At 40.6% G+C, this 12,353-nt stretch overlaps 1 protein-coding gene across 1 annotated transcript in view; it reads left to right on the top strand.

The window, feature by feature from the left end:
* Positions 1–12,353, top strand: part of LOC142334717 (exportin-1-like) — a 34,653-nt gene that overhangs the window by 4,062 nt on the left and 18,238 nt on the right. The window contains exon 2 of the mRNA XM_075382967.1: positions 10,409–11,063. Coding sequence (XP_075239082.1) covers positions 10,409–11,063 — 655 coding nt within the window. The remainder of the gene's footprint in view (positions 1–10,408; positions 11,064–12,353) is intronic.

The raw sequence follows: 12,353 nt of genomic DNA, 5'->3' as shown, positions 1-12,353 counted from the left end.
TCTTCCCCCTATGGAATGGTCACATACCTGTCTAAGAATGGCTTTTCATGCCTCTATGGAAGGGTCGCATACCTCAGTCTCAGAATGACTTTTCTTCCCCCTATGGAATGGTCACATACCGGTCTCAGAATGACTTTTCTTCCCCCTATGGAATGGTCACATACCGGTCTCAGAATGGTTTTTCTTCCTCTATGGAATGGTCACATACCTGTCTCAGAATGGCTTTTCATCCCTCTATGGAAGGGTCGCATACCTCAGTCTCAGAATGACTTTTCTTCCCCCTATAGAATGGTCACATACCTGTCTCAGAATGGTTTTTCTTCCCCCTATGGATTGGTCGCATACCGGTCTCAGAATGGTTTTTCTTCCTCTATGGAATGGTCACATACCTGTCTCAGAGTGGCTTTTCATGCCTCTATGGAATGGTCACATACCTGTCTCAGAATGGTTTTTCTTCCCCCTATGGAATAATGGTCACATACCTGTCTCAGAATGACTTTTCTTCCCCCTATGGAATGGTCACATACCGGTCTCAGAATGGTTTTTCTTCCTCTATGGAATGGTCACATACCTGTCTCAGAATGGCTTTTCATCCCTCTATGGAAGGGTCGCATTGCTCAGTCTCAAAATAACTTTTCTTCCCCCTATAGAATGGTCACATACCTGTCTCAGAATGGTTTTTCTTCCACCTATGGAATGGTCACATACCGGTCTCAGAATGGTTTTTCTTCCTCTATGGAATGGTCACATACCTGTCTAAGAATGGATTTTCATGCCTCTATGGAAGGGTTGCATACCTCAGTCTCAGAATGACTTTTCTTCCCCCTATGGAATGGTCACATACCTGTCTCAGAATGGTTTTTCTTCCCCCTATGGAATGGTCACATACCTGTCTAAGAATGGCTTTTCATGCCTCTATGGAAGGGTCGCATACCTCAGTCTCAGAATGACTTTTCTTCCCCCTATGGAATGGTCACATACCGGTCTCAGAATGGTTTTTCTTCCTCTATGGAATGGTCACATACCTGTCTCAGAATGGCTTTTCATCCCTCTATGGAAGGGTCGCATACCTCAGTCTCAGAATGACTTTTCTTCCCCCTATAGAATGGTCACATACCTGTCTCAGAATGGTTTTTCTTCCCCCTATGGAATGGTCACATACCTGTCTATGAATGGCTTTGCATGCCTCTATGGAAGGGTCGCATACCTCAGTCTCAGAATGACTTTTCTTCCCCCTATGGAATGGTCACATACCGGTCTCAGAATGGTTTTTCTTCCTCTATGGAATGGTCACATACCTGTCTCAGAATGGCTTTTCATGCCTATATGGAATGGTCACATAACCTCAGTCTCAGAATGACTTTTTTTCCCCTATAGAATGGTCACATACCTGTCTCAGAATGGTTTTTCTTCCCCCTATGGAATGGTCACATACCTGTCTAAGAATGGCTTTTTATGCCTCTATGGAAGGGTTGCATACCTCAGTCTCAGAATGACTTTTCTTCCCCCTATGGAATGGTCACATACCTGTCTCAGAATGGTTTTTCTTCCCCCTATGGAATGGTCACATACCTGTCTAAGAATGGCTTTTCATGCCTCTATGGAAGGGTCGCATACCTCAGTCTCAGAATGACTTTTCTTCCCCCTATGGAATGGTCACATACCGGTCTCAGAATGACTTTTCTTCCCCCTATGGAATGGTCACATACCGGTCTCAGAATGGTTTTTCTTCCTCCATGGAATGGTCACATACCTGTCTCAGAATGGCTTTTCATCCCTCTATGGAAGGGTCGCATACCTCAGTCTCAGAATGACTTTTCTTCCCCCTATAGAATGGTCACATACCTGTCTCAGAATGGTTTTTCTTCCTCTATGGAATGGTCACATACCTGTCTCAGAATGGTTTTTCTTCCCCCTATGGAATAATGGTCACATACCTGTCTCAGAATGACTTTTCTTCCCCCTATGGAATGGTCACATACCGGTCTCAGAATGGTTTTTCTTCCTCTATGGAATGGTCACATACCTGTCTCAGAATGGCTTTTCATCCCTCTATGGAAGGGTCGCATTGCTCAGTCTCAGAATAACTTTTCTTCCCCCTATAGAATGGTCACATACCTGTCTCAGAATGGTTTTTCTTCCCCCTTTGGAATGGTCACATACCGGTCTCAGAATGGTTTTTCTTCCTCTATGGAATGGTCACATACCTGTCTCAGAATGGCTTTTCATGCCTCTATGGAATGGTCACATAACCTCAGTCTCAGAATGACTTTTTTTCCCCTATAGAATGGTCACATACCTGTCTCAGAATGGTTTTTCTTCCCCCTATGGAATGGTCACATACCTGTCTAAGAATGGCTTTTTATGCCTCTATGGAAGGGTTGCATACCTCAGTCTCAGAATGACTTTTCTTCCCCCTATGGAATGGTCACATACCTGTCTCAGAATGGTTTTTCTTCCCCCTATGGAATGGTCACATACCTGTCTAAGAATGGCTTTTCATGCCTCTATGGAAGGGTCGCATACCTCAGTCTCAGAATGACTTTTCTTCCCCCTATGGAATGGTCACATACCGGTCTCAGAATGACTTTTCTTCCCCCTATGGAATGGTCACATACCGGTCTCAGAATGGTTTTTCTTCCTCCATGGAATGGTCACATACCTGTCTCAGAATGGCTTTTCATCCCTCTATGGAAGGGTCGCATACCTCAGTCTCAGAATGACTTTTCTTCCCCCTATAGAAGGGTCACATACCTGTCTCAGAATGGTTTTTCTTCCTCTATGGAATGGTCACATACCTGTCTCAGAATGGTTTTTCTTCCCCCTATGGAATAATGGTCACATACCTGTCTCAGAATGACTTTTCTTCCCCCTATGGAATGGTCACATACCGGTCTCAGAATGGTTTTTCTTCCTCTATGGAATGGTCACATACCTGTCTCAGAATGGCTTTTCATCCCTCTATGGAAGGGTCGCATTGCTCAGTCTCAGAATAACTTTTCTTCCCCCTATAGAATGGTCACATACCTGTCTCAGAATGGTTTTTCTTCCCCCTTTGGAATGGTCACATACCGGTCTCAGAATGGTTTTTCTTCCTCTATGGAATGGTCACATACCTGTCTCAGAATGGCTTTTCATGCCTCTATGGAATGGTCACATAACCTCAGTCTCAGAATGACTTTTTTCCACTATGGAATGGTCACGTACCTGTCTCAGAATGGTTTTTCTTCCCCCTATGGAATGGTCACATACCTGTCTAAGAATGGCTTTTCATGCCTATATGGAATGGTCACATACCTCAGTCTCAGAATGACTTTTTTCCCCTATGGAATGGTCACATACCTGTCTCAGAATGGTTTTTCTTCCCCCTATGGAATGGTCACATACCTGTCTAAGAATGGCTTTTCATCCCTCTATGGAAGGGTCGCATACCTCAGTCTCAGAATGACTTTTCTTCCCCCTATAGAATGGTCACATACCTGTCTCAGAATGGTTTTTCTTCCCCCTATGGAATGGTCACATACCTGTCTATGAATGGCTTTGCATGCCTCTATGGAAGGGTCGCATACCTCAGTCTCAGAATGACTTTTCTTCCCCCTATGGAATGGTCACATACCGGTCTCAGAATGGTTTTTCTTCCTCTATGGATTGGTCACATACCTGTCTCAGAATGGCTTTTCATGCCTCTATGGAATGGTCACATAACCTCAGTCTCAGAATGACTTTTTCCCCCTATGGAATGGTCACATACCTGTCTCAGAATGGTTTTTCTTCCCCCTATGGAATGGTCACATACCTGTCTAAGAATGGCTTTTCATGCCTCTATGGAAGGGTTGCATACCTCAGTCTCAGAATGACTTTTCTTCCCCCTATGGAATGGTCACATACCTGTCTCAGAATGGTTTTTCTTCCCCCTATGGAATGGTCACATACCTGTCTAAGAATGGCTTTTCATGCCTCTATGGAAGGGTCGCATACCTCAGTCTCAGAATGACTTTTCTTCCCCCTATGGAATGGTCACATACCGGTCTCAGAATGGTTTTTCTTCCTCTATGGAATGGTCACATACCTGTCTCAGAATGGCTTTTCATCCCTCTATGGAAGGGTCGCATACCTCAGTCTCAGAATGACTTTTCTTCCCCCTATAGAATGGTCACATACCTGTCTCAGAATGGTTTTTCTTCCCCCTATGGAATGGTCACATACCTGTCTATGAATGGCTTTGCATGCCTCTATGGAAGGGTCGCATACCTCAGTCTCAGAATGACTTTTCTTCCCCCTATGGAATGGTCACATACCGGTCTCAGAATGGTTTTTCTGCCTCTGTGGAATGGTCACATACCTGTCTCAGAATGGCTTTTCATGCCTCTATGGAATGGTCACATAACCTCAGTCTCAGAATGACTTTTTTCCCCTATGGAATGGTCACATACCTGTCTAAGAATGGCTTTTCATGCCTCTGTGGAAGGGTTGCATACCTCAGTCTCAGAATGACTTTTCTTCCCCCTATGGAATGGTCACATACCTGTCTCAGAATGGTTTTTCATGCCTCTATGGAATGGTCACATAACCTCAGTCTCAGAATGACTTTTTTCCCCTATGGAATGGTCACATACCTGTCTAAGAATGGCTTTTCATGCCTCTGTGGAAGGGTTGCATACCTCAGTCTCAGAATGACTTTTCTTCCCCCTATGGAATGGTCACATACCTGTCTCAGAATGGTTTTTCTTCCCCCTATGGAATGGTCACATACCTGTCTAAGAATGGCTTTTCATGCCTCTATGGAAGGGTCGCATACCTCAGTCTCAGAATGACTTTTCTTCCCCCTATGGAATGGTCACATACCGGTCTCAGAATGACTTTTCTTCCCCCTATGGAATGGTCACATACCGGTCTCAGAATGGTTTTTCTTCCTCTATGGAATGGTCACATACCTGTCTCAGAATGGCTTTTCATCCCTCTATGGAAGCGTCGCATACCTCAGTCTCAGAATGACTTTTCTTCCCCCTATAAAATGGTCACATACCTGTCTCAGAATGATTTTTCTTCCCCCTATGGAATGGTCACATACCGGTCTCAGAATGGTTTTTCTTCCCCCTATGGAATGGTCACATACCTGTCTCAGAATGGTTTTTCTTCCCCCTATGGAATGGTCACATACCTGTCTAAGAATGGCTTTTCATGCCTCTATGGAAGGGTCGCATACCTCAGTCTCAGAATGACTTTTCTTCCCCCTATGGAATGGTCACATACCGGTCTCAGAATGACTTTTCTTCCCCCTATGGAATGGTCACATACCGGTCTCAGAATGGTTTTTCTTCCTCTATGGAATGGTCACATACCTGTCTCAGAATGGCTTTTCATCCCTCTATGGAAGCGTCGCATACCTCAGTCTCAGAATGACTTTTCTTCCCCCTATAAAATGGTCACATACCTGTCTCAGAATGATTTTTCTTCCCCCTATGGAATGGTCACATACCGGTCTCAGAATGGTTTTTCTTCCTCTATGGAATGGTCACATACCTGTCTCAGAGTGGCTTTTCATGCCTCTATGGAATGGTCACATACCTGTCTGAGAATGGTTTTTCTTCCCCCTATGGAATAATGGTCACATACCTGTCTCAGAATGGCTTTTCATCCCTCTATGGAAGGGTCGCATACCGGAGTCTCAGAATTGCTTTTCTTCGTTCTCTGGTTGATTTTTGCAATCTCTAGTAATAGCAGTTGAGGACATCTACTAATTGAAATTAATTTTGGATGCTTTGCAGTACATGTAAGTCTAAAGCGATTACAGACATCATATTAATTAGTATAAAAGATTTCGTTTTCAAAGTCTTCAATTCTCATTCTTTTCATTTGTATTTTGAGACTACATTTCAATGAAGGTATCGCAGCTATTTTCTGGCAACCTGTCAGCTATTTTGTTTTTTAATATTTGAGTTGATTCCTCTTTTTGGCTATTTCTCTTTTTCGGCATTTTTCTTATCATTTTGTCATTGAACAGAATCTCTACGTTTTAGAATGTCGGCACTTCGGAGACTTTTGAGCTTATGCCAATAATAATAATAATGGCTATTCCTTGCCTTTTTGTCAGATCTGTCTGTTAAAAGGTTCGGGTAAGTTTTGAGCTGTATAAGAATTTGAATTCAGGCTATGCTATTTCGACAGCCATCATCAGCACTCTACTTCCCTATTTTATGTTCTTTTTATCTCTTAGAAACTTGGGACAAAGTTAAAGCCAAACAATTTCACAATTAATAAGGTGAGAGATCTTTGACCAACTCATTGCTGAAACTCTAGCAAGACAATACCTGGATTTTGTATAGGCCTTTGTCAATTTCTGCTGGCAAAACTGCAATCTCAGTGGAGTCCTTAGACTGCTGGATAGCTATCTGAAAGGACGAACACATAGTATAAGTAGGGGACGTAGTCTCATGTGAACTTGTTGTATTCTATGGGAGGAGCCTCGTCAAGCGTTGGCCCACTTCTGTTCGGAACTTTTGTCAACGATTCAACAAAATTCGTAACATCAAATTGTTTTGGCTACGCCAACTATAAACTAATTAGAAAATATTCCAATGTTCTCGAAATCGGTCTTAAAATAATGCACTTCAGCATTTCGAAACCAATTTTCAAACAATTTCATTCGTTCGTGCAATATCAACTGAATTGCGTGCATGGCGCCATTTTTCGCTCATGGTGGAGCGAGTTTTTTTTTGTTCATTCGCTTGATTCAGTTTTTGGTCACACGTGACGTACCTCTCTCAAAAACGACTTCCTCACTCTAAAATCGACTTTTCACTTTAAATCAAAGAGATAATGTCAAGTGAATGTGTGTCACTCTAAATGAAAGTTATTTGAGAGCAGCTAATTGAGGCAGCAGTAACTTATAGAAATTCATCTCAACATTTGATGAGAGAAAATTTTCTTTTTGGTCTGTCTCTGCTACTATCTTTTTGAGACTGCAGATCTACGAAGCCATTGTGGCTATTTTCTGACAATCTGCCATCTATGTTTAATACAAATGTTACTATTATTATTTTTACAATAAACCGAAAAAAGTGTTTCTTTGAATACTCTTCCCAATGTATTAGTTTTTACAAAGCACCGTCGCATACTACCACAGAACATTTTACAGGCGTGGTTTGAATTGCTCTCGAACGAAGTTCGTAGCAATTATTGTAAACGTGTTGGTTTTTTATGCAAATTTTTTGTTCGACCATTGTTGCGCTTTTCTTCTAGAACATTCTTTGCCTTCTCAGATAACTTTTTAAGCTTTCTTTCTTCATTTTTGAGTGATCTCTATTGCTCTCACTCCGAAGAAAAGCTTCTTGCTAAAATAAAATTGATTGCAGCATAACAACAAGAAGGGCCTGCTAGCTGAATGGGCAGTGCTTTGGTCAGAGAGTGGGAGGTCCATTGTTCGAATCCTGGCGTGGTTTATTCTTGCACCCATGAAAAATTTGTCTAGTCTACAGCCCCTGAATTAATTTGTCTCGCCTGTCGTTCTAGATCAATTCTTCCGACATTAGACGGTTTATGTTTTTACAATGTCGACCTGTACACAGTCTTAATTGACTTGCAAAAATAAGTATCTTAAGTTAAATGTTCCTTTGCAGTAAAATGAAATATTTTTTTTACCAAATGCGAAAACGGCCAATAGTTAGAATACTTTTTCATATGAAAATTACCGTTAAATGGCAATATATCCAATGCCAAATTACGCAATGTGCCATTATTCCTTATTATTTCTCTTCGATCTTTCCGTTCAATGATTCGATTACAAATCATTACTAGGTATTACAAGCTTGTTTTCTCATAATTAAGCTTATAATTTTATCTCTTTCTAGGTTGACAATTTCATATCAATTCCCAGGGCCGCGGAGGCATGATCACGGGCCACACTGTATGGCCGAATGCACTAGCTAAATATTTTGCTAAACAATCTGTATCAGTTTCAACATAAGAATAAAAGAATTTTTGGGTGTTGTAACTTTTGGCTCGCTTTCACTTTGGCCGGAGTGTTGTGTATTTTAGTATACTGGCTGTTAGAGAAATGAATTACCAGCCAAGTAAATTAGAGCTTCGATGTGGAAACCATATGGGTTCCAGCTATTTCAATGTTTTGTTAGTTTGGGTTGTTCCCCCAAGAGCCTCAAAACTCGATCATCTTTCGGGACAAGCAGAGCAAGTGTTGCCTGGACCAGACGTGGATTGTCGCCAAAATATGTGATGTATTTTTTTGGCTCTGTAATCACTGTTGCAACAGCATTCTGTGATGTATATTTCTATGACCAACGCACCTATTTTTTTCTGAACCTTTTTCGTACTATGTGGACTTCAATTCAGATAATAATTGTGGGCGGGTAGGGTAAAACACATTTTTTCCACTAGCAAGCATTTTCCAGTCATAAAGTTTAGCATTTGTCTCAAGTTCCCTCACAACAACCTTACCAGCCAGTATACCGTCTTTCGCTCCTTAGAGACATTTCCCCAGTGAGAGGTCAGTGAGACAGGACTGCCAGAGACTTTTTTTGACATGAGTCTACTGCACGCCGCTTCCTTATTTCAAGGGCCATGTTCAATGAATTTAGGACTTTATTGTTTTGAGCACAAGTTGGCTTGTACAGGGCTCTCATCAGGCTTCGCTTTGCTAACTGCTGCTAAATGAGGTAGCATTAGTTACTCAAGGGTCACCACGTGAAGGTTACGGACCTCATCCATGCCATAGACGTCCGATCTTTCCTCAAAAAGACGTTCAGCGTAGCATTTCCAAGTCATTTTCGGTAACAGTGTGACACTGAAGATTAAGATTATATATATATAATTTGCCCTTCTTTCATGCATTTTTTCGATATAATCGACTGTATTAAGGGCATCTTTTTGATTTGTGGGTAACCGATGTAGAAGTGCTTTAATCTCTGCTAAAGGATGAAAAAACCGCTGTTGTAATGTGAAGAAAAATACAGGGATGCAGCAAAATATGAGCTATACGGCTGTAAAAGGAACATTTAATAATGTTTCCGGATATAAACCGAACAGGATTATTTGAAGCGTGACGATTTTTTTTGACATGAGTCTACTGACAACCACGCCGGTTCCTTGTTTCAAGGGCGATGTTCAATGAATTTAGGACTTAATTGTTTTGAGCACAAGTTGGCTTGTACAGGGCTCTCATCAGGCTTCGCTTTGCTAATTGCTGCTAAATGAGGTAGCATTAGTTACTCAAGGGTCACCACGTGAAGGTTACGGACCGCATCCATGCCATAGGCGTCCGATCCTTCCTCAAAAAGACGTTCAGCGTAGCATTTTTAAGTCATTTTCGGTAATAGTGTGACACTGAAGATTAAGATTATATAATTTGCCCTTCTTTCTTGCATTTTTTCGATATGATCGACTGTATTAAGGGCATCTTTTTGATTTGTAGGTAACCGATGTAGAAGTGCTTCAATCTCTGCTGAAGGATGAAAAACCGCTGTTGTAATGTGAAGAAAAATACAGGGATGCAGCAAAATATGAGCTATATGGCTGTAAAAGGAACATTTAATAATGTTTCCGGATATAAACCGAACAGTATTATTTGAAGCGTGACGATTTTTTTGACATGAGTCTACTGATAACCACGCCGGTTCCTTGTTTCAAGGGCGATGTTCAATGAATTTAGGACTAAATTGTTTTGAGCACAAATTGGCTTGTACAGGGCTCACTCCTCAGGCTTCGCTTTGCTAACTGCTGCTAAATGAGGTAGCATTAGTTACTCAAGGGTCACCACGTGAAGGTTACGGACCGCATCCATGCCATAGGCGTCCGATCTTTCCTCAAAAAGACGTTCAGCGTAGCATTTCCAAGTCATTTTCGGTAATAGTGTGACACTGAAGATTAAGATTATATAATTTGCCCTTCTTTCTTGCATTTTTTCGATATAATCGACTGTATTAAGGGCATCTTTTTGATTTGTGGGTAACCGATGTAGAAGTGCTTTAATCTCTGCTAAAGGATGAAAAAACCGCTGTTGTAATGTGAAGAAAAATACAGGGATGCAGCAAAATATGAGCTATATGGCTGTAAAAGGAACATTTAATAATGTTTCCGGATATAAACCGAACAGGATTATTTGAAGCGTGACGATTTCTACCAAAGGACATACTTCTCTATTGCATACATAACATCCCTGTAATTTTTGCCCAGGGAAGGATTCACTTGTAAATTGTGTTTTTAAATCTTGTAAAAAAATTGGCGATTATTTTTGATCAATAATTTAAGGAATTAGATTTAATCATCGATAAATTAAATAAGTTAGCGGATAAAATCAGCCTCAGTCATGTCGACGATTGCCCTTGATCCATTTGTAAAAGTTAGAGAACAATAAAAAGTTGTGGCTGAGGTTTCCGAATGTTCTCTTATTTAGGAACACCCTGACGCATGGACAAGAGTAGACACAATTCTTGAATTCTCGCAAAATCTTCAGACCAAATATTACGCCTTACAGATACTCGAAAACGTAATAAAGAGTCGATGGAAGGCTTTGCCCAGACAGCAATGCGAGGGAATTCAGAAGTACATCGTTGGATTAATTATAAAACACTCGTCAACATCAGAAAGCCTGGAACGGGAGCGGGTATACATTGGGAAGCTGAACATGATCCTGGTCCAGATTCTCAAGTACGAATGGCCAAAGAATTGGCCTTCGTTTATATCGGACATAGTGATGTCAAGTCGTACAAACGAGTACCTCTGTCAGAATAACATGGTCATTCTTAAACTCTTGAGTGAAGAAGTTTTTGATTTCAGCATAGGAGCCATGACTCAGATGAAGGCGAAGCATATGAAAGACAGTATGTGTGCCGAATTCGGACAAATATTCCAGTTATGCCAGTATGTTCTAGAAAATTCCACCACGGTGTCACTGATCGACGCCACGTTAAACACACTTCTCAAGTTTTTAAATTGGATTCCGCTGGGGTATATTTTTGAAACGAATCTGATATCGACTCTTATTTACAAATACTTCCTCGTGGCAGAGTTCAGAAACGTCACTTTGAAATGTCTCACCGAAATTGCAGGTCGGTATTAATTACAGTTCAATTTAATTTTTACTGCGTCACAATCAATTTGAGTACCATCGCAAATTTTTGACTACTGCTTTTCAGCCGGTTTATTATTGCGGGACTCAAAGAGGAGTAGTGGTGACTTTTTTACGTCTCGAAGAGGGGGTATTGGTGGCGTGTCTTTTAAAGCAATAAATTAGGTGTGAATTTTAATCAAGAAATGCGACACGTGCTAGAATTTGTAGTGATTTGACTGCTGAACAACGTGACTGCAATTTTATTGTTATGTAATAGTTTTTTGCCAATAGATAACAGAAAATCAAGAAAGTTGAAACATTTTTGGTGAGTTTGTTGCAGTTTTATTTTTCTCCAAAATTTAGGGAAGTTTGCGAGTTTGTTATGTCTTGTCCTTTGTTCTCTGAGCGTCGTAATGTTGGTACTTTCTACTTAAGAGATCGGTTTTTGGTTTTATTTGCTCTGGTTTTATTTATTAGACTAATTGAGTCTCTGTAATTAATTGCTCTCTAACAAAATGTGAAGTAATTATATCAGTCCTGTGGTGTTTTTATGAAATTTTTGGGCTGACGGTTTTGACTTTTCTTTTGTACAGCTTACTAGCCTTCAAGAATTAGGAATTCGAGTCGCCGAAAATTTAGGAGACAGATATTGATTGGTGAAGGTCAGCTCTTAGGTCAGTAAAGGTCATGTGTGAAGGTCAGTACCTCCCGCCCCATACCCTTCAACCTCCCTCCCCCACTCCCTATCCCCTGTAGAGTAGTTATTGTTCTTAATTGTGCTCAGAGAGAGAGAGAGAGAGAGAGAGAGAGAGAGAGAGCAAGAGGAGCTGGTGTGAAAAAATTGCGTGTAGCGAGCTAATTTTCTTTATCACGTGCAGCATTTTCAAAGCAGTTTCTTAGTTTTAACTCGTACTTTCTGGCCAAATCAAATTTTCTCAATTATATCAAACAGTTAAGGTTTATTTGGAAGAATTATTAATCATTCAAAGCCAATATAATAGTTTGAGATACAATTTTGATCTTATTTTGGACATTTTTCAGTTTGTCGGTTTTACCAGTTTGTGTATCCTTTTTTCAAATTTTAATAGTTTTAAGAGAATTTTTTTGCTCAAATGTTTTGTTTCCATTGGTTTCGATGACCTTTTCATTTGATTACTTTTGTTTTTTAAGTTGTTCAAATTTTGATGTATTTTTTATTTTGATGTTTTCTGCCTATTTTCTGTTTTACGCTTTTCAGGTTCAACTGTTTATACAGTAGAATTGAGCAGATTGTGGTTGCTGAGGGGAG

This window comes from Convolutriloba macropyga, chromosome 2 (genome assembly GCF_964194025.1).
Source record: "Convolutriloba macropyga chromosome 2, txConMacr16.3, whole genome shotgun sequence".
Classification (NCBI taxonomy): Eukaryota; Metazoa; Xenacoelomorpha; order Acoela; family Convolutidae; genus Convolutriloba; species Convolutriloba macropyga.
Note: the sequence above shows the minus strand (reverse complement) of the source record. Positions and strands in the feature narration are given on the sequence as shown.